This window comes from Plutella xylostella, chromosome 5, assembly GCF_932276165.1.
Source record: "Plutella xylostella chromosome 5, ilPluXylo3.1, whole genome shotgun sequence".
NCBI classification, from domain to species: Eukaryota; Metazoa; Arthropoda; class Insecta; order Lepidoptera; family Plutellidae; genus Plutella; species Plutella xylostella.
Window position 1 is genome coordinate 5974081 of NC_063985.1, and position 22498 is coordinate 5996578.

At 41.2% G+C, this 22498-nt stretch overlaps 1 protein-coding gene across 2 annotated transcripts in view; it reads left to right on the plus strand.

Moving 5' to 3' along the window:
• LOC119692385 (semaphorin-1A) overlaps positions 1-22498 on the plus strand; it is a 127031-nt gene that overhangs the window by 101790 nt on the left and 2743 nt on the right. Inside the window, exons 1-8 of one of the 2 annotated variants that reach the window (XM_038112824.2) lie at positions 10932-11325; positions 15429-15568; positions 16923-17019; positions 17311-17362; positions 20050-20302; positions 21254-21447; positions 21538-21688; positions 21789-22464. In XM_038112824.2, coding sequence (XP_037968752.2) covers positions 15478-15568; positions 16923-17019; positions 17311-17362; positions 20050-20302; positions 21254-21447; positions 21538-21688; positions 21789-22464 — 1514 coding nt within the window. In that variant the 5' untranslated portion in view covers positions 10932-11325; positions 15429-15477. Of the gene's footprint in view, positions 1-10931; positions 11326-15428; positions 15569-16922; positions 17020-17310; positions 17363-20049; positions 20303-21253; positions 21448-21537; positions 21689-21788; positions 22465-22498 lie in introns of those variants that run through there. The other variant, XM_048633068.1, reaches the window with a different exon arrangement.

The window sequence follows — 22498 nt, forward strand, 5'->3', positions numbered from 1 at the left end:
ACACCACCTTAGCTGCGCTTTCATGAGCATGGCTTCCATACCCTGCATTTGTGCACGCCTTAACACTTCCGTGTTTGTCACTCGGTCTTCCCAGTTTATCCTCAAGATAGTACGCAGGCACTTCATGTGGAAGATGTCAAGCTGCTTTATATTTCTTCTATAGAGGCACCAGGTTTCGGAGGCATACAGCAAAATGGGAAGGACCGTCGCCTTGTATACAGCCAACTTAGTCAACAGTTTTAAATCATGAGATTTCCACACCCGTTGGTTTAGTTTTCCGAAAGCAGAAGCAGCTCTGGCAATTCGCACCGGAATCTCGGTGTCTAGACGATTGTCGTTTCTGATCTCACTTCCAAGGTAACGGAAGTGAGATACCACGTCTAGGGCACCATCTCCCAAGAAGATGTTGGGTGCTTCAGCTGGGCTTCCACGCGGAGGTTGAACTAGTATCTGGGTTTTGGAATTGCTGATTGTCAAACCAAATTTTTTGCAGGAGTTATGGAGGTTTGTTAGGTATGACTGAAGTGCGGTGTGGCTGTCGGCCATGAAGCAGGCGTCATCTGCATAGAGTGCGTCAAGAATTCTGAGCTGGCGACATTTTCCCTTTGCCCGGAATCTAGATAAATTGAAGATCCCTTTATCTGTTCGTGTGGTTATAGAGATGGAGTCGTCGCACCGCTGAAGAGCATCAGTAACCACAGCTCCAAAGAATATTCCAAAAAGTGTTGGAGCCATAACGCAACCCTGTTTGACGCCGCAAACCACAGGAAACCCTTCAGAAAGGCAGTCATCAAACTGCACCCTTCCCAGCATTGAGTCGTGAAATTGGCGTATAATATTCACAAACTTAGGGGGGCAGCCGGATCGCCTCAGAACTTCCCAGAGTAGCTCCCGGGGAACACGGTCAAAGGCTTTCTCAAGGTCAATAAAGCAGAGGTATAGGGGTCGGTGTTGCTCAAGGCTCTTTTCCTGAATCTGCTTTACTACAAATATCGCGTCGATTGTTCCCCTGTTTGGCCGGAAACCACATTGACTCTCAGGTAGGATTTCTTCGGCTACAGCACTCAGCCGCGTGTTAATTATATGGGCAAGTATCTTTCCCAGTAAGGTTATGTTCGTAGAAATCGCTTATGCAAATACGCCGTACGTTTGTTTTGTTGTCACTGCCGATGCCGTGGAGATCGGAAAAATATTATTCTTCTGAGAATTAAGGACGCAGACAATCGAATCTGTAAATTATGGGCTTTAAGACGAATACGTTGTCCCAGAAAAATGCATAATTTATATTGAAATACGATGAACACGAAGTATCAATCTTTTTAATGGCTCGTCGCCTTCATTTATTGATGTCACATCATTAGCAGTAAAAAATACTGTCAACTCGCAAGTGTTTAAGCTTGGCGAAACTGATGTGGGATGTTCCATATTAATCTTCACTCACAAACTATACCACCCAGCAAAGAGCGAACCGCCAATGTCACAAGGCAGATCAATTCTCTATAATAAAGGATCTCAAAGGGTTCTACTGGCACTTCAAACGGCTATTGCGCCATTTCCCCCACAGCAAGGATAGGGTCTGTCCATCTGTATCTTGTACTCAGCACTCGATAGGGTCTAGAGGACATAGGAGCAATCAAACAATTTAGGTTAAACGCTGAGCCCGCACTACGCAGATAGGATCGTATCTATTCTGCTTCTATTATCTACCTAGGTATGTGAGGACATCGGCATATCTTAAGACCTTTGTAAATGGTTTTGATTTAGAAATGTACAAACTTAGTCATGGTTGGCAAACATCACATCATATTTACTATTCGTATGTAGCGACTTGCATCGCAGAATCTTCCGGAGTTTCTTTTTCTTACGGACATGCAAAAACTGATACCTACCAACGTATATTTCATTTCAATACAAGTGAGTTCACATGATATGTTAATAATTAAAAGTTCAGTATATTTATAAATACATGAAAGGTGGTTCTGAAGTTTGGTAACATCGGTGAGAGGCGCCCGGGCCGGTTCTCCGCGGCCGGGTGATTGCGAGAGTGGTCAGATGACGGGAGCAGGAGCAGGTTACTCTAGCTTCACGTAAAACGAACGAAAGGGAACTGTCATGCGATTCGTACGTTTAATGCAAGATAGAATCGTGATTAGCGCAGTAACAGTTTCGTAAGATAAAGTGACTCCTCTAGGCCGGCTCCCCCTCGGTGGGAATCCACCAGTCAAAAATAATAATAAGGAAAATGACAAATAATTATTTTACCTGCATTAGCTATTACTGATTCGGAGGCCATAGAGTTGGATGGCATAAGAGGAACAGCAAGATACCATCTGAATGGTATGCAGCTTAGCTGTCTATGGCGTTTCTGGTAATAATTAGTGACGGCTTTCAAGGATTATGTTCCCGATGGTGAAGTTAGGGGAAATAGATTTACCTATATATATAGGTACTTGCTTGTTCAGCTAGAATAGAATTAATGAAATAAGTAATTATGTTTCAACCAAATTACATTAAAATCAATTTATGTAATAAATATATCTGGCATGAGAATTCAGTCATTACCGCAAATTATATGTGATGATTCAATGATTTTCGCAAAGCGTTGTTTCAAACCATCCGTAAATTGCAGTAAATCTTTTCAGCTTTAACGCACCACTAAGCTGCGATATTGTAAAAAAACAAACCAAGAAATGATAATTTAATGCAAAACGGGTATTTACTTACGACATTTAACCGACACGATATAGTAATGAAACTTGTTTGGTTCGAGGCGTCATTTCACTGCAGGTTCTTTTTGCTTGTCAATAAAAAATACTCGGACAGAAAATAAACCGCCAGCTCCAAGTGCCAACCTACATTACCATAAAATGAGCAGCAATTTTACAGAAGTCGCAGACATCATCAGTTATTACTGCTAACCGACAATTAGTAATGTAGAAAGCGGCGGGTAACAGGTAGGTAGCCCACTAAAACCGAGGCCCGACCGAATCAGACGTCCGACCACTACGCGCCATGTTGGTACATCATTCCACAAGGAAAATTACAGCTTTCCCATCTAATGAGGTAATTATCTAAAGCTCAAGGCAATAATTACGACGAACACAAAGATTTACCAACGAGATACGCTGGAATTACTCTCTGACCTCACTTGCACAGCGTTCCCTTCTATCTCCACTTGTAATATGATAAAGCTCACGTTGAAATCAAGGACTGCGTTTTTGTTTTATATGTACTAAGATAATTACAGGTAAATATTTAGTTGGGTACCTGACGTGAACGTGGTCGCGAGGATATCCGCTGTGCACATAAAAACGACAATAGTACACTCACATAATAATAGCAAGAGTAGGTAATAACTCGCACTCACAGGATGTACAAACACAACATAGGACCACTATGTAGGTATGTTTTGAGCACTCAATAGTACGTACAAACTGCATCTATCCACTATGAGCAGTGACCAAAACAATAAGTTCACAAAATTACTATTTTCAGCGTCCTCACTTTTTACTACAAAGAATATTACATTATTTTAATTTATCATTATTTATTCCTGCCTGTTTTTATTTTCAATACAATTCAAACCATGACCAATAAAATACTTAACCCGCCTATGTATAACAAAGCTTTAAAAAGTAAACGAATGCAAGAGCTATTTCTACAATTACCGAGACTCAATAGGCACAAATGTACAATACAAACAGGTGGACTGAAACGAAATAAGCATTGAAATAGCGGAATAAATTTTAGTTAATCCAGTATTTACACATCCTGCATTATGTTAAATTCAGCGACCTAACTGCGACCATTCCGGTGATTAAGAGCAACAATGCAGATGGCAATTTGTTCTCGTAAATTTTTGTTCAACTGGCGACCGTATTTTTCAAGCAACAAAAGCTCGCACATTTAAAACTGTGACTAAGTAATAAAACTGCACAAACAATAGAAAAATAAAATGTTATTAAAAATACTTTCTAAAAATTTATTTAAGTATCATAGCACTACATCTAGCTTTTGCCACGAACTTATTATCGTACCTATGTGACTGATATTATTAAATTTTAAACCAAGTAATAGTCCTCTACCTGTTTGTGTTTAATTAAAATATATGATTGTACAGGCACGTATTGAGGTTTTATGAATATTTATTGTGAGTGTTAAAACATATGTAAACATGTATAACAGGTCAGCGAGGTAGCACAACATTGCGCCACCGCCGCCGCCGCGCCGCCGCCGCATCGGCAGACATCGCAGCACCGACATCGACACGCCATCGCACGAGCCTCACATACCACCACCATTGCACAACGCTTATGAAAATTAGTAAATTACTACAGGTGTGCAAATTAAACATCGCATTTACCAACTGTGTGCACATGTAATCGATCCTAAACACCGCCAAGCGAGCTTTGCCAGGCCAATTAAATACTCTTTAAACTCGAAATACACGCGTTGCGTGCGAAACTCAGACTATTGTCTATTCTAATTCAGCTTTCACGTTTCCTTGTCATTCTAAGGCTAGAAGTTTAGTAACTAACCCCATATTTTTATGGTTGACACAATGCTCGTTCCCAGGTAGAACTAGAATGCTTGTGGGAAATCGCATGTAGTGTTGTCGACTTGGCCACTGTCTAGAAGAGTGCGAGGTGCGACTCTCACGGCCGCACATTTTCGCCTCGACTTCGTTCTCACAGTTAGCATGTGAGATTAATAATACGCATTTTGTTCCACCTCCTCGCCTCGTCCTCGGCGTGATTGCGGCTCCATTCAACGAGGAAGCGAAGTCGCAAGCAGCTTTAATTAAAGATACATGCTCCTTAATATACTCGCGGGTTTGTTGTGTCGTGAAAGGGGTTCATTTTGCGGCATGAATTTATTTTTAGGTACATTTTATTCATTTGAACTTATTATTATAAACATAATATTATATTGAGACTCACCAAAAGGCACCGATATTATAGTCTGTCTGTAGAGTTCTGATAACATTATGAAATAAAAACTATTATTACAGAATACAATCTGAATAATAATTTCTAGTTAACCTTTCCGCAAACAGAAAGACATGACATAATTTTAACTTCAATATTTCCATTGAAAGACAAGCATTGGAAAAATCTCGTCGAAAAAAGATGAATCGGAATAGATTTTTCTATGAACGTAATCATTTTAATGCCAATATTTCCATATCTATGAATGGATAAAGTCGAAGGAGCCGGGTGCGGCGGGTCAGGGCGATTTAATTGTCGCGATAAGGCACCCGCCGTGGGAGCTTCACTCACTGTAGAGAAATTGCGGACACTTAGATGCTGACAAACACAGAGGCGATGCAGAGCTAAACAAATGCTTCCCTCCACTGTGTACTTTATTTTTAAAACATCTTGCCTCTGGATTTAATACTATGTACCATTGTTATCACAAATTCAGAACCGATCCTACTTAAGTAAAGAGTATGGTTATACTCATATCATAAACCAAATTATATTTACTGTTGGGGGTGGGTGGACTGTATGTATAGATTACTTCTTCAGTTTTATAAAAAAAACTAATTTCTGTACAATATTTTAGAAAGTACTTATCTACTGTACCCTCGCAGAGGCAGGGCGGCGTCGCAGGCTGCGGGCGGACGTCACCGTCCAGTAATTGCGTCTTGTGCACTTCCTGTCCGGCGGCGCCCCTTTCTTTATCGATACTCCTTTGTTTCTACACTAACTACCAGTACCCCAGGTAACATGCCGCAATACGTACAGAACGAATAAATTATATTCAGCAATTTTAGATCCCAAAAACATATTTCTTGCCTAAAACTGACGACATACGGCTTTTGTTTTTATTACGAACACCTGAACCGCAGAGCAGACTTTCCTTTTTTACTGCCACTTCCCGGCATATGTTGTTCTAAGCTATCTGTGTCCATATTTTTATTCTTCAATCCACACTACTGCATTACGTGTGTCACAACTAAAGCTGTAAAACAAACACAGTTGCAGCCAAGCCAACCCGGGCGGATATACACTTTCTCTATGTTTTTGTTTCAATTGTTGCGTTATTTTTAGATGTAGAGCTGGTGAATGGCTAACGAGGATATAATGAATGGAGTGGTGGTGTGGGTGTTGTCCGCAATATATCTGAGTATTCGCACTGGTCACCAGCCACGGGTCACCGCGGCGCAACAAGCCACTTCCTGCGGACAGAGAACAAGGACAAGCGAGACACGAGTGCGGCGCACCCGCTTTAGAGCAAATAACAACCTTATACCGAACACTTAGGACGTAAAGCGATAGCTGAGTCGAACAAACAGTTCAACTCCACCAGAATATTAAAATATTTAAAGATTGATAAAATCTCTTAGTGTAAGTTTGCGTTAAAACATGTCTATATCAAGCCAGACCGGTCGTGAGCCGACTAACTTCACTATGCTGTCGCCCGCGGCTATTGATTATTAATAATACTATAGCATGTGGGCACATCTCACATACGGCCATCCGACCCCAAACTAGGCAGAGTCTGTAATATGGGTATCGGACAGCTGATATACACCCAATACCCAAGTACAACTATCTGTCTTTAAACAAATATCTGCCTGGCCGGCAATCGAAGCCAGGACCTTCGGCGTACAAGTCAGGGACGCTAACCACTAAACCATTCGGTCTTCGGTATTGATCGCGTTGCTAGCATGAGCTCCTGCCGCCTCCAGGAGTGAGCCTCAGCCGGCGGTGCCGCGACCGCTCCCGGCCTCGCGCCAATTACACTCCCATTAGCGCACAGCACAATGCTCGCATTAAGCGGATGTCCAGCGGAGCCGCGCCAGGCCAATTTGCATTTGTTTGGAATTAGACCGTCGCAGCCGCGGCCGCGGCCCGCTTTGTCCCACACCTGTAATGGCCGCGGCCATACGTCGAGGACCGCTTTAATGACCGTGCGGTTAACCGAATTGCTGCCATTGTCGTCGGATTTAAAATACTACGCACATACATACACTCGTAATTAGCCGTTATGGCACAAATTGTTGTACGCGGTCGTGAAACTAAGTCACAGTGCCATAAAGCCTCGTTAACTGTCTTGCTGTTATTGGAACACTCAATTGAACGAATACCCATTTAGCGAACGTGCCGCACGAGTGTTGTTTTAATTAATTGCAGTATTGGCAATGGGAGGCCGCGGACGCAGATTGTAATATTATTAGTCTTTATAAATAAATACTTACGTATATTGAACTTAAATGTAACAATATAAAAAATATAGGTATGTACTGAAAACACTCACGATAATTACACTCTGATACAAAAACCATATCAAAAGAATGCTGAGCCTGTATAAAATAGACCGTCTAATAGAGTTTTTTCTTCTTTTTATTTTCGATGTTATAACCCTTAGATCCCTTTCACGACTGTAGCACGTCTTGGAATTTGTTGATGCATCACACAATAATCATTACCATACCATTCTCGGTCACGCGAGGAAGTTCTTTGCCCATGAAATATGGAAATATATAAAGTGCTAAACGTACTTTACGCTGACAAGCTCATTTCAGCGGGGGAACCATTAATTTGTGCGCAGTGATCCTGGGCGGGAGACGAGATATGGTAATGACAAATGGCGCGCTGGCGCGGCTTATCTCGGCAGTCGCGAAGAAAAGATGTAGCCGAGTTTTCTTGGCGGAGTGAAATGTCGGGCGACGTCGTTAGCAGGCCGCCGCCCGCCCGCTATCGCCGCTCGCCACCGACACACTGCACCCCCGATAAAAGAAACAATTTTTTTTCCTTATCGAAGATATTACAAACTGCAGAACTTCTGAACACTTTATTTCTTAACCGCTGCAGAGCTTGAGAGGAACAGCTTTCGTATTTTATTGGAAATGTAACTCCGGGCTTCAGCACTTTGTATTTACTCAGCTACGCATAAAACATGCACGTGCATTTTGTTGTTGCCATGTGGGAAACATAGTATTCGCTTATTTGTAAGTAGATGGCAGGTTGCCAGTTGCCAGTGCAGTGCACCTTTCTCGCAGTACAATTCTGCACAATAGGCGGAGATAGCAACGTCGCCTTTACGGTGGAATATATTGTCCCCACGTTGCGCTCGACTCAGCCCCAGCCCCGCCGCCGCCGCGCAACCCACTGATATGCAAATTGACTCCACTTAGATAGTAAATCCTTTCATATAAATTATATCAGATAACAAAATTCTGACCAACAGACATGAGCAAAAACTATACAAACATCTGTCCGAAACAAAAGGTAGTTTAAAAAACTTTATTTCAATTCTTTTGAGCCAGCCTTTTTCTTTGAAGGTTGTTTCCTTCTTTATTTTTTTCAATAAGTCTGTCAGTTTTCAACTGTTTGAAACAAAAGTAGAAAACTTTTGTTTTAATTTATTGTCTGTTCATTACAAGGTTAGTTATCTTTGCAGCGTTCGGTACGCAAAATATAAATCATTCGTGTAGGGAATGTGACAAATGTGCGGGATCCTGGCCACCACGACCCAACCCGGCTATCAGCCATCTTCGACAGACCTTCCCGCGCTTATCTACGTAATATATGTTACGTTGGAGAAAGTTCCCTGTTGCAGCCATGCTGACCACAGCATATGGACTGCTTCACAGGTGAATTTCAATTCTATCTCAATAGGTATAATATCGCTCTCCATCCAAAGATTGTCTGGTAGAGATTGCTATAAGCAATAAGGCCGCCTCTTTCTACTGTATCTCTATCTTCTTGGTGCAAATAAAGAGATTGTATTGTAACATCTTATATCTAAATTTAACAGAGATAGTGTTAAAACGATGGTCGAAACCTCCCACAGACTATTCTTATAGCACCAAAAACCCGTATTTTTATCTGGACTATTTTTTGCTACTGCACGTGTTCGCAAATCTGACAAATGAAATGAGTCTCAGCACAGATATGCGATAAATGGAACAGACCACCTGGAGTAAAGCGTCCACAGTCCACATTGTGTTACATTGTGCACACGTTGTTTTAATTACCTACGTAGAGTGAAGCGTTCGCCGACCGCCCACATGGTCATCATTACGATATCATAATATGATACAAGCTCTCTCTCGTTGAGACACAAGTAGTGTACCAAACCGCCGATGTTCGAAGCTAATCATATTCGTAGTCCGAGAGAAACCGCTCGACTGTAACATCATTATAATCCAAATAGGCTTTTAGCGTCGAAGAATAAATGAGCTATAGTTGATAAATCTGTTACGGTAAACTCTAGAGCCAGGTATGTAAATATGGAAAATACGATTGTTCTCTTTAAAAATAAAGAATGTTGAATCGAATACGCTATAACAATAATATTATGGAGGCAAGTTCCACTAACTCAAACACGGATGAAGCCCCAGTGGATTTCTTTGCTAAACAAGCTCGCTCCATATTACTCCACAAGTTCCATAACGTAGGTAATGTTTAACAACATTATTAGACGTCCTTTCTTAACAACAATAAATCACCGACTGCTCTTTGTTATGCCAAATAACAGAAACAATATTTCAGAATTACGTCTCAGTTTAAACAACCGATTGTTTCACGTGACTTGGGCAAAATTTACGTGTCTGCTTATACAGCCGTAGTAACATTGTTGCTCGAATTGTATTGTGCATTTTGGTCGTACTTTTGTGGTTACAATTACACAAGGTAGAGTATAGGACTGAGCAAGTTCTTTTTGCTATACAAATATGGTTCAATACTGCTTGATGTGTATGGGAACAGCTTGCCCTAAAGCAATATTCACATTAATATAATGGGATAACCGAAAAGCAGGTATACTGCCAGGTAGCACCTGACACGTTCCCACATAAATGACTCCAACGAAAGCCTTCCATTCTCATCCTTTTCAATCAATTTAATAGCGATGCTTCTTTTTTCATGCGATGTATTTAAAAACTCATATAAACTCTTTGGAAGAAGACAATTTTGTTCTGTAAGGAATAACTTACATCATTCCGACTCAGTATTAATTTCTTTTACTTATACAATGTTAATCACTTTGATGTGACTTCCCACGCTGTCGACCGGAGACTGGAAAGTCAATGTTAATTTCATAATGGGTCATTATCATAATTTTCTCTGGCAAGGGGTCAAGAACTTTGTGACGTTCTATAATAATACTCCAGTTATCTGAGTTGATATACCCACACCGACATACGAGTATTATTTATCATTAGAAACTAAACTACTAACGTACGTAGTAACTACATGCATCGTTTAATTAGTAGCATCGTCTCTACATTATTGGAAGTCATAGCAAAACTTAAAATAAAAATCTGTTGTAGAGATCTCATCATTTTTGAATTCGGTTGGACGGGCTCGAAGTCGAAGCTTCGTGCTTATGTTTATTTTTTTCCTCGTCTCTACGTCTCTACCTGGGTGTGGGTGCGCGCGCGCAGCGAGGGGTGCGAGGGCCGCTCGCAGTGTTCCGTATACCCACTTGTGGTAACTGCCAGATGTGCAGTAAATGATTAAAAGCAAATCTCTCAAAATACCATAGTCATGCATTTCTGCTCGTAAGTGCAGCGTGGTCTTTTGAAACTATTCGTAGGCACTTAATTATAATTTTGTAAGTTTCTGTTAATCATACTTACCATTATTTTTAATAATGGTTTAAGTTTTCCGGATTCACATAAAAGATATACTTTAACTTATTATTATCACGTTCGTTATTTTCAACATTTTGAGAAGTTTATCGGTCATCGACATGACATTAAAGAAACTCGTTCACTTAACTTTTACTCGTTCTCGACCGAAGACTAATATTACCCTCCTAATTTTTTATTCGACTTCGTTTCTATTTTATGGCCCCTCATTTAAAAGCGTCAACAAAACAAAACACAAAAAATTGTAAAGCTGGCAACACAGCGAGCGGTAAATATGGCAGCGACGCACGCGCATGTAGTTGGACAGGGAGGTAGGAGCCCGTCAAGCGAGTTGCGGCCGCTGGAGGCGCGGGGGGCGCGCGGGGGGCGGGGGGGCGCCGCAGTCGCCAGTGCGCACCGTGCCGTCCGACCACGCACCACGCGCCCGCGCTGCGCCCGTCCGAGCCTGGCCCACATAGTAAACACAAACATACACCGTTGTTGCTACATTCACCGGCGAACCGGTTGCTGTGACTACCATTTTGGATTCAAAAAGTGATACTTATTCAAATCAGAGTGTTGATCGTGCCACTGGAATAGTGACTTATATTTAAATATATTTTTTAAGTTGTTAAAAGTGTTCAGTACCCATGATAAAGTGAGAACAGTGATTGGATTGAATACATGGATGGCATTATGTCTGGATAAGAACGCTACAACAACGGGGATTTTAATTGAGAACGGTGAGTGGACAGTCCATTTTGTTGGGGTCCGGCATGCTATGGACGCGGGGGAACAAAAACCCGTAGACACAGGGAAAGGGGCGAGACGCGCGGGGGCGCGGGCTGCAGCTAGAGCCCTGCCTTGTTGACACAGTGTGCTGCGTGCAACGAGTATAATGCATGAAAGCCCTTCACGATATCTCTTTCCTGCTCATAGTCTTACTGCGATAGAACAAAAATGGAGACGTTGATGTTTTAGATCTCTATATTAAACAACACGTATGTATAGAGAATGGTGAAATGTACGGACAAGAGTTTATATCTAATAAAATGGCTGCGTTAATAAAACATCCATTCAGATAATGGTAAAAGATACAAATTAAATAATTACACTAGCGATATAGATTACGAGTATGACCGATTAGACCTTCTTGCAATCGACAAACATTATCATACCATCACATGATCTATTCCGCTAAATATAATGACCAAACCAGAATCACTTACCACACCATTATGAACGTAATGAATGGATATTATCAACATCCTGAGTAATTGTGGATGCGTCATACGTCCATTGTCAAGATAAGGCAGACATCCAGATTTGAGATGCACCGAGTGCCGTGCCCTAGCCTCACGAATGTTAATTGGAATGGAGGTTAAGGGGTCATTCACTATGTTAATAATGTTAATTCCTCCTTCAATTGCTTTTTGGAACATTCCTCCAACCTCCTAAACTTACAAATTTGATGGTAAATAATAGTTGAAACATTTGTCTGTCTGCGTAGTTAACAAGTTAAGAAGAGCCATTTGTAATGCCCCTGGTATTTTAGTTTATGCATGTTCGTATTTTACAAGCCTTATGATGATTATGAAGAGAATGAGAAGGAAATTAAAGAATATACGCCAAGCAAAATTACTGCATACCTAATTAAAATTGTGTTCAATGTACTAATTAACTCTTCACGGTTTAAAGTAAAATGTTTCGGAAAAGACAGATTAATTACTGTCGAGTAAATAACTTTCGTCTCTGAAGCCAAGTTTATGCACCCACCAACTCAAAACTCCGAAACTACATCTGACATGAGTTTTGAGAGGCACCCTAAGTTATTTCCGATGTCGGCCAAGATTTCGCTTGCGAAACTACGAAACGATTCAAACAGCTCTACGTATTATAGGTACTAGAGATGCTACCATACAAAAGACATCAACGAGATGCAATTATAAAAGTGCAATACTTTATGTTTTCTTATCTTCTATTTAATCGCTGGTTTTGCCTGATCGCTATTTTGCATCACCAAGATCAGCCACTTAGAAGCCGTATGAAGGCTGATATTTATATTTATAAATAAACTAAGCCTACAATAACTAAACGCCTTATTCTAAGTGCTAAGTAAACATGTAGAGCATTACGTTATATGAAATACAAATTGTTACTTTGCGTAAATAAAAAAAATCTTCCTTCTTTCACGTTTCTATACTTTATCAAATCGTGTCATTCGAGTAAGACACCAGATTTAGAGTAACATACATTTCATGCGTGATACTGCCAAAAGAGGCAATAAATTGTAGGCTGATATGTTAAAATGGCGGCAATATGTCGTTTATCGTCTTCATCCTGCCCCCGCCCTACGCGCCGTAGGGGATTATTTTTACGATCGGTTAAAAAAGAAACCGCAGCTTTCCTGAGCCTCGTGGGACCGCTGACCACGGACAGGACGCTCCTCGCCTCAGGCTCAGATGTCAACCGCGCCTGTGTAATTGCAGCCTTATCTCCTTTATTTATAACGTACTAGCACTTCTCAGAGTAGGTTGCCCGTGAAGCCCGACTCTATAAAAAGTCACGCGAACGGAGATATAATATGCAGGATGGCGGGAGCCGGTCGATTACCTGCGGACCATGACATCGAGTTTACGACAACCTGTTTCGAATATTATTTTATTCAAATGCTATTTACATTTTTATATGTTGCCATGGCAGGCCGATGTTATCATTTACTGATATTGCGTGTGCCTTGGCCAATGTTTATGAATTTATTCAGAAACGTTTAGGTGTCTGAATTTAAAGCTCTCTACTAATACTAAAATAATTCCATATAGGTTTCGCGTTTTGCTTTCACAGCCACGCATTGACAAATAGGACAGACGCTTGCATTTTCTGCTCAATAACCGCACATTTATTTAGTAGAGCAATTTGGTCGCAAAGCCTATAAATTACAGCACCGCGGTGGCAAAATTTGTGCTAACGATCTGCAGCTACGCACACCACAATACAACAATCAGCGGGGCGGGAGTTCACTAAATCCCTATGCACATCCATACCATAGCTGAATAGAGAAATGCAGGAAATATTATACAGCAGCGTGCCCGCTATCGAGCCTTTGTAGCACATCTGTGCCCCCAAGTAACTCCTACCGTTACAAAGCGCAATGGAACTCTAGCAACTTACAACCCTTTGAGTTGTGCTGTTGCTCACATCTGGCGGCCGCCGTTGTTTTGTTCTATTGATTTAATTCATTATTTAGCATTATTGCTATTTGCCATTATTAAATGTAAGCGCTCAATAGAAAAGCAACTGGCTCCATTTACTGCAGTCGCTGTTGTTAATAGGGTAAAGCTGTTTTGGTAGCATGTTCTGCAGGTTGCAAAATCAACGCATATTTCTCATAATATGTAAGGTTACGTTTTTTATTTAAATCGTAATTTTTATAAAATTTAAGTTTTGAAACATACGCCAAAATTTGAAGAAACTTCCTCATACTTTCTTTCACGACAAAATACACATTCGGAAGGCACGTTCTCATTATAATTTGGAGCTCTGAGCCTCCGAAGTAACGGTCGCTATGTTTGTTGTAAACAACCGTTTGGTGGCGCTACTGGCGCTTATAGTTTATACCAATGCAAATCTAGAGAAAACGATGAACTTAGTTTAAAAATTAATAAAACGCATTTATGGAACATATAACGAAGTCCATTTATTTTATGCAGCTTTCAGCGAATCGTATTACAGATAGCATAACGACGCCAACATTAATGTTGGTTAAGTATTTTACTAACGATATTTAAGTTTGACCATCCTATTAACGATTGAATGAAAAGAGTAGAGTCATAATATCTCAATAAACTTTTCGCCTCCATATCAATTGATTACTGAATAAAAAAAGGAACAACGTCCCAGCAATAAAAGCTACCGGATCCCACCTATAAAAGATAGATTAAAAACTAGATTTAGTACCTGGCTGGCTCCATGATCACAGAGTGGACGAGTCGAGTTTGACTTCCCACGATACGGGGCGGTTAATAAAAAAAGTCACAGAAATAAAAGTAAATGGAATGCGAATCTGCTGCGGATGCAGGCAGTTCTTGCATACTGCGCTGCGTACGCATCCCGTGAGACCAGAGACCTGTATGACCAGAAACTCTGTTTGCATGCATCGAGCACTATCATTACATTATTACAAAAGAAATAAACGACAATTAGAAGTTCCTTTATTGAGAACAAGACAAGTTTCTCTGGGAACTACGGTGGTTGTTGTGTTAACAATATGTCGCATGAATCACACGCTCTCAATGACGATTATAAAATAAAGAATGAGCGTTGTGTTGCATAGATAGGTTTGTTATTTTAAAGTAAAAGCTGAACATGATGCTCAGTAAAAAATATTTTTACTGCTTTCAAAGAGCTCTACCTAACGTAACTGTGACTTTACTTCACCAAACTCTTAAAACCTTAGGACTTAAGACTTAGCTCCAATTTCGCCATAGTCGGTTAGATCGTAACCAGGGATTGGTTCATCAATAATACGTCATCTCCATATTAAATTCTTGACAGATGTGTCAAAAGTCAATCAATAATCCCTGGTTATGCTCTAATCTAACCCACTATGGCGAAATTGGCACTTAGCCTGACGTTCTTAATTCGTACATCGTAAGAAATAAAAGTATCGGTGTCAACAACTGTTAATACCAAATTTATGTTATTGAATATACTAAACTTAACAAAAACCTTTCAAGACCATGTCACAACAGCTAAAACAACTTTTGTGGAAATAAAGATGGACCCTTAAACTCTTAAGTGAATACTGTAAGAATAAAATAAATAATGCTATCTTCTTTTGTTGCAGGAGTGAATAGGAGATGGCGCGTGTGACAAGGACAAGACACTAAAACAAGATGGCCGTCGCTCGCGCGGTCCTCCTCTTGCTTGCGTCCGCGGCTCAGGCCTGGATGCCCGACTCCAATGCACGCATCCACATCAAATTTGGTAAACACGTAATTTTGAAATCATAAATGATGATTAAATCTAAATAAAGTCGACATGGAGTAAGCATAGTGAAGATGCCGTATCATACTTACTCCATAACATATAGGGAATATAAATAAGCGTATATATGTATAGTAAGTATTTAAATCTTATGGTGAAACGAATAGGTTGAATTAATTTATTAATAGGTGAAATTAGCATACGTACACCTATCAATTAAAAGTAAAGGTTCATTAGTATTCGAGATAAAGAACTAAAATGTGTTCATTATTTAGATAAAAGATAACGACATTGATTGGCTGTTAAGTTTAGAACGAGTAATATTAATAATAAAACACGATCACTTTAAAAATCTATTTTATCGACAAACGCAAGTGTTAGATTGGAATCGTATGGCTGCGTACGTACCAGTATTAGATTACATGATAATTTGTGACTGTAGCAACTATTAAATGTAGGAACTATGCTAAGCAAAGAAAATTTCTTATAGGTATGTATTAGTTGTCAGGTATACACGTGAGAATATCCCAGGCTATTGTTGATAAATCGCTCACATCACACTTATTGTTGTATTAATCGTGCCACAATAGGAATATTGTTCGAAGGATTTCGTAAAAATATAAATAGATTGTGTAAATTCAATACATTCATGCATTGCTAGTTAAAGCTACCTGCGAATCCTAAAGTTACGACTTAAAGTAAAAAAAAATACCCTTGCGCAGAATGTTTTGTTCATTTTTATACCTAATCCGCATGTCTTTATTTACGAGACGTGCTGCGACGCATCTAACTATACAATAGGAAATGGTATGCATGAGGGTTTCTATACCTAGGGAGGGCTATATGTGCAGAAACCCAATAAGCTGTAATAATGTTTAGAATAATAATTACAATGCATCATGACTATTCCCAAATATACAGCACTAAGTATCGCACGTTAAACGATGCTATCTAGATGGTTGGCCTTAATCGATAAAAAACGATATAACATTTGATTAATACAGTTTGATAGTTGAAAATCAAATAGCTGGCGTTCATTATGGCTCTATCAAAATCCATGCTAAGGTAAATAAGCTCGTAGAAATACGTGAGCTAAAAGCAATTTAAAGAAGCGCCGTAGCTTCGTAAATGAAATGGCCAGGTAACTCGCAGGGGCTGTCACGTCGACTGACAGCGCAATGGAGCGCGCTGACAGCCCACAAATCGCGGGTCATGCCAGCTCATGCGCTATCCACTTCTCATTGGATATCATGATTCGGTAATCCCGGACGCCGGACAAATAGAGACCTTTGTGCCGATAAGTTACACAGAGGAATCGATACGCAAATGTCTGTAATGGTTCCGTTGTTTGCAGGTGAAGAGTCATCGGAGCAGTTCGTCGGAAATGCGACAGCGACGGATCACTTCCGTATATTGGACAAAGATGACTTCTCAATCATCGTCGGTGGAAGGTACGAAACGATTCCCTCAATAAATAATTTAAGCAAAGGTATAAGCGATGAAATTCTGTTAAGAACCCCTTCTACTCAAGAGATATCTTATTCATGAATTGTTTTGTATTACGGGTCCATTACCAACAAGGAATTAACATCGAATAGTAAATTTCCATAGTACGAGACCAGAGAGCCGCAACATCGCTTATTTGGCCAGGTGTATTAGCCCGAGTCGGTTATCGCCATATATTCCGATGTTAATACTTGATTAACATTTTACTCGGTCTAATAAATTGAACTTTGTTGCAGAAATATGGTGTACAACCTCAGCCTCTACGACTTGTCGGAGAATATAGATCAGGTAATGTTTATTCATTATAAATTTGCATTGTGAAGGGAGGAACTTATTCTTCCAGTGGACGAGATTTATTCTGTTTACTTAGTCGATTGGTTTTTTAAGGTGCCTAAGGATAAACGACCGTATAAGATTAACAGTACCTATGTAGCAAAAATGTCTAACTTAAAAGTGAATCACAGAATTGTTATGTTAATCCTAAACCAATTTTGATATAAGTTTAGGTACTTCTGCTATAATCTCTTCTGAATCCAACGAAAATCGTGACCGATTAATAGGTATATTTCCGATTGCGCAAAAGTTATGGAAACCGTGAAAATGATTCCGATGTAAAAAAAAACAGCTGTAAAAAGACACTTTCAATTATGGTTACGTTACACGATCAATTTGGCTCGGCAACTGATTTATCATTGACCTGCGCGTGGACTTTTTGCGACATGCCTATCTCTCGGTACTCGGGGCGCGATCCACTTTTGGTTACAATCGTACTTTATTTTTTACTTATCGTAATTTGATTACAAATATAGAACGCGATTAATCGTGACGATTACCGTTGTAATGCGTCTGCAGTGCCACTTACTTGAAGAACTTGAGTAAATATAGTTTTTGCAGTAATAAGTCGGGCGATAACCCTGCGACGGGTTCCGTCATATTCGTTCCGTGCAGCGCTGAGCTACAGGTTTATGTATCTAATCTTGTGCAAACAACTACCGTTTGCCCGATGCTTCCCGCTGCACTCGCTGTTTATTCTTAGTTACAGACGACCCATTTCGTATGGGATCGTTGATTTTGTTTTATACGTTGTTTGCATTTTTTACATGGCTTCGGGCAGGACGCCCCGTTTATGTGCGAATACCAAGATTCACTGTATTGGCTTTATTAGTTCCATCCATATTTTTTAGTAGAATAGCTTTACATAATGTGTTCATAATTTCATATTATTTCGGTTTAGATAGGCTTCATTTGGCTCAGTGCAAACCTTAATGGCATACCGCCAGCAAGATGTCCTTGCATCTTGAACGTAGTATCACCTAGCCCCAGACGGTCTGTGAGTCTGTGACCGAGCTGGCAGCGCGCCCGAATTATCACTTCGTGGCGTCTCGCTGGGCCATTAAATCACTAATCGCGCCGTGCGCGCTAACTTTAGCTAGTGCAACAAAGTGCTCAAGCCATCACAATATCGAAAATGGATATGTGACGCAGCGCTTAACTCTCCGACTGGAATTTGAGAGCACTGCAATTTATAATTCAGTCAGGGCAACGATTAATGGCCTCGCAATGTGCGCATGAAATAAAAATACCGACGGACGCAGGGCGCACAAGGGTGCTTGGCACTCGGCCATCTCCAGCCTGATATTGCTAAAGTTTCTACCATCGGAAAAACCTATTCGTCTACTCTTGCATTATTTGGCTTGCAACAAACGTATGCGGCACCGGTACCGCTAGGATTATGAGATACGGAAATCATCTCATATTGGATTAATTCAGCCTGATGTAAAGGACCTAGGCTTTGATTGTTTGTTTTTTAAAAAGCTTTTATGCATAAAACACACTCAATACCCGAGCACTTCAAACACCATTTAGATTAGATCACTATAGGAAAATAAAAATATACTTAGCTTAGCTTATTTAACTATCCCGATGTCCGTTGGTAACAGAATGCAACCGTGTCGGGGTCTAATGGCTTCTCATAGGGACAGCGACGCATACCAAATTTTAATTCGTGTTTTGATATTTTATATAACGCATCACATATTGGTGTCGGCTGGTGCTGCGTTGAATAATTCACGCGGAGCGGCGGTGCGCCTCGGTGCGTGCAGATCACTCCGCGTCCCGCGAATACTAATAGTCGAAATTGTATTTTTTGGAAGCCGCAACGAAATTGAAATTTCCGACCCCAAGGGAATTTTTGCTAATATGCATACATGCACAATCGTTTATCAATGCACCAAAGAGATCACTCTGTTATTGTATTGCACCTGCGAATTAGCATTGGAGTTGGGAGCGAGGGCGTACTTCTTGCTCTTATTTATTAAATGCAGCGATCGACCGTGTCGAAACCGTCAGACGAGGTCAATCATGTTCGCAATTGATTTAAATGCATAACCGGTCCTCCCAAAGAGGCCGCCACGCGTCAGCCCACCACCTACCTGACATTTCCCTTCTGTTAAACTCAACAGTTGTCGTTTGTCGCAGCGTACGGGCGGGCTCGATTACGAAACAATCTTGCTCCTTACAAATTGTGCAAATCAAGCGAAACATTTGCCTCGCTACAATATTTATTATGCCAAGAAAGTAGCAACGCCGCGCGGCGCGACTTTAAATTGAATTCTTGTAATATTTACGTGACTTTCTCGCTTTTCAATCCGCTGGCTTGTTGTACTGTATGGAGTATTAACCATAGAACAATAGCTACAAAGGTAGTAAATGAAGATATAAAATCAAGAGCCGTGATCGTGATACGCACTTATATTGCTTATTGCACCTAGGCATACGAGTAGGTAAAGGTATACATAGGTACTATTAGGGCATCCAATCCAATTCATCTTACCGCATCGAATTACGCGTTTAGTCATGCACATTATACATAGTATGGTCATTGTAATAACGACGACGTATGACACATTTCAAATTTACAAAAAAAAACTTAGGTAACTTCACCACGTTACTAAAAGCATCGTTTGCCTCCACAGCGACTGGAGTGGCCATCAACAGACGCGCACCGCGAGCTGTGCCAGCTGAAGGGCAAGTCGGCGGACGAGTGCCAGAACTACCCGCGCGTGGCGGCGCGCTCCAACGGCCGCCTGCTGGTCTGCGGGACCAACGCCTTCAAGCCGCTCTGCCGCTGGTACGCGCGCCACTCGCCCAAACACCACATCGAGGAGTTCGAGGGCAGCGGCAGATGTCCCTTCGACCCGCAACACAATTCCACCGCTATATTTGCAGGTAAATATGGCTTATACACTTGTACTGTCTATTATATCCCATTGAAATTCACTTTAAATGCCATTGATGCACGTTTTGACCTTTTCTCGGAGTTGAGTTAAACAATTTCCTAAGTTTGGCGTGATCACACGTTGCTCGATAGCGTTACCGGGGCGGAGGCAGCACGCCGTCGTCGCTAGCGAAGCCCCGGACGGGGGGTGGCGCCAAACACGACTTGAGACGACTCCGATATCGATCTATTTATTACATTTACAGTTTAATACCGTCAAGCATCCAGTTATTATTAGTACTATACCTCCGTAGTTATTGTTTTCTCTGTTAAGTAGCTAAAATATCGATAAAATAAATAAATGTATTCAATTAATGTCAAAAAATATAGGTACTTAGGGTACATACGATTCTTTGCAACCAAGTTTAACACCATAGAAGCAAAGCCCACTGTCTAACCACAATCAACGTTGCTATTGGAGATGATGACAGAACAAATGTGCATTCACGGCACGAAGTCCCACTCGGAGAAACCGCATAATTAGACACGAAGTCTAATCAGACGAAGAGTCCGACGAGTACCTATTATTCAATAGATTTCGTACCTAGTCATCTATTGCAACAATAGATAGAGTACTGCAATCAAAATGGTTAATTATTGCTGCAAAATAGAACACAAGCGAGTGGGTTGTAAAAGTCCAGTTATAACAAAGTACCGCTAGTTTGAGGCTAGCCAGGTGGTTAGCGCCTTCGGGCCGCCTAGACCGGGACCTACGAGACGTGGACGCGACCGTTTGCTCAGCAGTGCATGACATAACAAATGCAACTAGCTGCACGTGAGAACCTGCCGTTTGTTTGACATGGCGACCCGGCACGTTCCCGCTGTTCTGTGCCAGATAACTGACAGATTTATTTCTCCACGAAACGGTTGTAAATTGTAAACACCCAATTACTTCTTTCCAGATGGACAGTTATACACGGCGACCACCGCAGACTTTTCTGGGACAGATCCGCTGATATACCGCGACCCGGTGCGGACGGAGCGCTATGAGCTGCGGCTCCTGAACGACCCCTCGTTCGTGGGATCCGTCGCCTCCACCACACATGCGTACTTCTTCTACAGGGAAACTGCAGTTGAATACATGAATTGTGGCAAGGTAAGCTTCTAAACAAAAATCTCTACCTGTACCATTTATTAATCAGTTATTACGAACGTACAGGTATTAATTCAACTTTATTGTTTACAGGCTGTGTATTCACGAGTAGCAAGAGTTTGCCTAAACGACAAGGGTGGACCGCACACATTCAACACCTATGTTGACCGATGGACTTCATTTTTGAAAGCGCGACTGAATTGTTCCATTCCAGGAGAATACCCATTTTACTTTGATGAAATCCGTAAGTTTTATAAAATTGTTTAACACAGCGCAAACACGTTATTTGACTTTAGCCGGAACAAACGGGACGGGAGGAAATTAATCATTATTTGCAATTTCAGAGGCAACGACTGAACTTATAAACGGAATTTACGGAAGTGGCGGCAGCAGGAACGATATAATTTACGCAGTATTCACGACTCCTCAGAATGCCATCGGAGGGTCGGCTGTGTGTGCATTCGCTATGAGAGATCTAATAGAGGCTTTTGAGGGCCCCTTCAAGGGACAAGAGAGTATGAACTCAAACTGGCTTCCATTAGAAAAGACGCCCACTCCAAGGCCTGGCTCCTGCGTTGAAGACAGCAGGACGCTATCAGATTCATCTGTAAACTTTATCAGGACGTACCCTCTAATGGACAAAGCAGTGCCATCATTTTTGGCACGACCCCTCCTTTTAAGAGTGAGTCTGCAGTACCGATTTTCTGCCATCGCTGTTCACCCTCAAGTTCAATCAATGAACGGTGAAAGATACGACGTCATTTACGTAGGAACTGATGACGGAAGAGTTATCAAAGCAATCAATGTAGCTGCCAACGAAGGAGTGTTCGACGCGAGTGTGGATGAGTACAGCCGCAGCCCCGTGAGGACTGTAGTTATATCCGAGGTGCAAGTGTTGCCGCAAGGGACGCCCATCAAGCAGATGCAGGTGGCTCTCACCACGGAGAAGCTCATCGTAGCTTCCGGAGACATCATCAAGGCTATCTCACTGTCACACTGCGGGAACGCGCTGTCATGCAGGTGAGCAATCATTCATAAACCTTCCCAGAATAAA